Below are 2,451 nucleotides of genomic sequence, written 5' to 3' on the forward strand. Positions count from 1 at the left end.
GATTGTCGCCTCACCGCACAGGCTCCATAGGAAATGAATGGAGAGCGAGCGACGTCGCCTCCCGTGTGTCGAGCCCTTCAATGCTGCTAACGCTTCTCTAAAAGACATCAAGCTTGCAGTTGTGGTTGGTGTCTAAGCTGCACTTCAAACTTTCAGACCAGTGGTACCATTCATATTGTTTTTATTGAACACATTTTGAAATTATTTTAAAATCCAGTGTTCGCAAAGCTAGCAGTGTTAACAATATTAGACATCATTATCCTGCGACAAAAGCTGCCGCCAATGCTGACTAAAATTATCTGAAGCTGAGAAAAAAAATGTTATAGAAGTTTTAGTAAAATCTTGTAAAGTATGAGCAAATTCTATTGACAGATAGCCAAGCTGCTATTAGAGCTCTCCAAGGGCCGCAGTTCACGTCACTACTGACTTGGGAGTGTGCCGAAGCAGTCAACCAACTGGGGAGAGATAATAGTGTTACTGTTAAATGGGTACCAGGACATACTGGCATTTATGGTAACGAGAGAGCTGACTACCTTGCAAGAGCTGGCAGTCAGGCCCACTTTAAAGGACCAGAGCCTGCTATGGGTGTTTCAACAACAATCTGCAGGACTGCCCTACAGGCATGGATCAGACGTCAACACTCAATCCGAAGGAGGGAGCTGACGGATTGTAGACAGGCACAGGAACTGATAAACAGCCCAAATCATGGATTTGGAAAATCCCTTCTTGCCTTGACAAGGAATACTTTAAGTACACTGGTTGGAGTCCTAACTGGGCACAATCTGCTCAAACGCCATAAAATGGTGATGGGACTCCAAGACAATGGTCTGTGTGATGCCTGCGGCATTGAATCAGAGACCTCTTTGCACTACTTAGGCCAATGCTTGGCTCTGAGTAGTCTTAGGGAAAGAATTCTTGGAGACCCCTTTGTGGATCCCGAGAAGCTTAGAACACTGAGGGTTTCWMAMCWGGTGTCCTTCATCCGAGGGACAAAAAGGTTTGATTAAAGCCCAGTATCTTTTGGGGAGAGCAATGGGCCCACTTAGGAGGCCCCCGCTCACCTGGGTTGTATCCATCCCCATTGGTTGCACCCATTACCATTATGAGCAAATTCATATAATGCTGTGAAATGTACTGTGAACGATTCTCAGTTATGACTACACTCAACACAAACACTGACAAATCCATTATCACCGTTCTCCTTTGAAGGTGGGTGAAAAAGGATCATTTTAAAAGCTGTTTACCATTTTTCACACAAGCTTCAGGTCTTGTCAGAACACAGGTTAGTGAAGCATGTAAAACAGTAAAACTGTTCATGTTAAAACTCATGAAGTCATAACACCTCCCGAAAAGAACTGCTCAAAATCGGATTTGCATTTGAAGCCTAGCATGTTAGAAATAATTTTGTGTTAATAGTTATCAGATTTTTTCCATTAACTACAGAAGTTATACAGAAGTAGTATCAGTCACCTGGCTTGCCTTAGCATTAACGTCTCCTTTAGCGAAGAGCTGCTCCACAACTCTCAGGTCCTCTGGATTTTCCACAGCAGCCAGAGCAGCCAGCATGATGGGAGTGTAACCTGCCGTGTTCTGTGTGTTCACGTCACACACATCTGCAGGGATGGTGGTTAAAAAAAGAGGGAAAATCGATTGTGTTTTTACTGGTAAATAAAGACAGCGTTCCTAGAGAGAATGAATACCATCCACCACCTTTTAAGGCCAGTTTTAAACTGAAATCTCAAAAAATGACATTACAGCTGTTTTAGTCAAACCTTAAAGAGGCTATATTATGTAAAATCAACTTTTTTGAATTTTATATCATGTTATAATGTTATCCTCTCATCAAAAAACATGCCCAGAGTCTTACTTTGACTCATTCATGGGTGGTTCTATAATTGGAGATACATTTAGCATTTTGAAAAATGAAAAAAAAAAAAGTGGCAATTTCCCATAATTTTTTTCAGGTATTTTATTAAAAATATGTTAAACTTTGCTAATTTGCTGTTTGTCAAACATTAGCTACATATTATTTTTACTTATTATTAGGAAAATTTGTAGGATACAGTCCGATATGTCAACTCTGTTAAAACAAAACAAAACAAAACAAAAAAACCAATATATTCTCACGGGCTAAATTCTCTTTTTTTAAATTACATAAGCTGTTCTAATATAACACTGCTTCAAACTAAGTTCTTTAATTTCAAAATACGTTTAAAATATGGCAAAATATTTAATTATTTACTGAATTGTTTTTGTAGGAGCAAAATTTCCTTATTACAGCTCATAAAATACCAACAATTAAAAAAACAGTTGTGCCTGTAATACTATAATACAGACAAAGTCAACCAACAATGTATAGAATATTAAAAACAATGATTTTCTTTCTTTGTGTGTGTGTGTGTGTGTGTGTGTGTGTGTGTGTGTGTGTGTGTGTGTGTGTGTGTGTGTGTG

The 2,451-nt window shown here is 39.0% G+C and overlaps 1 protein-coding gene across 1 annotated transcript in view; it reads right to left on the minus strand.

Annotated features, from left to right (window-relative positions):
• Positions 1 to 1,470: 1,470 nt before the first annotated feature.
• The window catches only part of LOC106534769 (KN motif and ankyrin repeat domain-containing protein 1), a gene marked incomplete at its 3' end in the record, with an annotated part of 20,559 nt that continues 19,578 nt past the window's right edge, over positions 1,471 to 2,451 (minus strand). Inside the window, 1 exon segment of the mRNA XM_014031517.1 lies at positions 1,471 to 1,613. Within this exon segment, the coding sequence (XP_013886971.1) occupies positions 1,471 to 1,613 (143 nt within the window).

The sequence above is a fragment of the Austrofundulus limnaeus genome, unplaced genomic scaffold (genome assembly GCF_001266775.1).
Source record: "Austrofundulus limnaeus strain Quisiro unplaced genomic scaffold, Austrofundulus_limnaeus-1.0 Scaffold1266, whole genome shotgun sequence".
Lineage (NCBI taxonomy): Eukaryota > Metazoa > Chordata > Actinopteri > Cyprinodontiformes > Rivulidae > Austrofundulus > Austrofundulus limnaeus.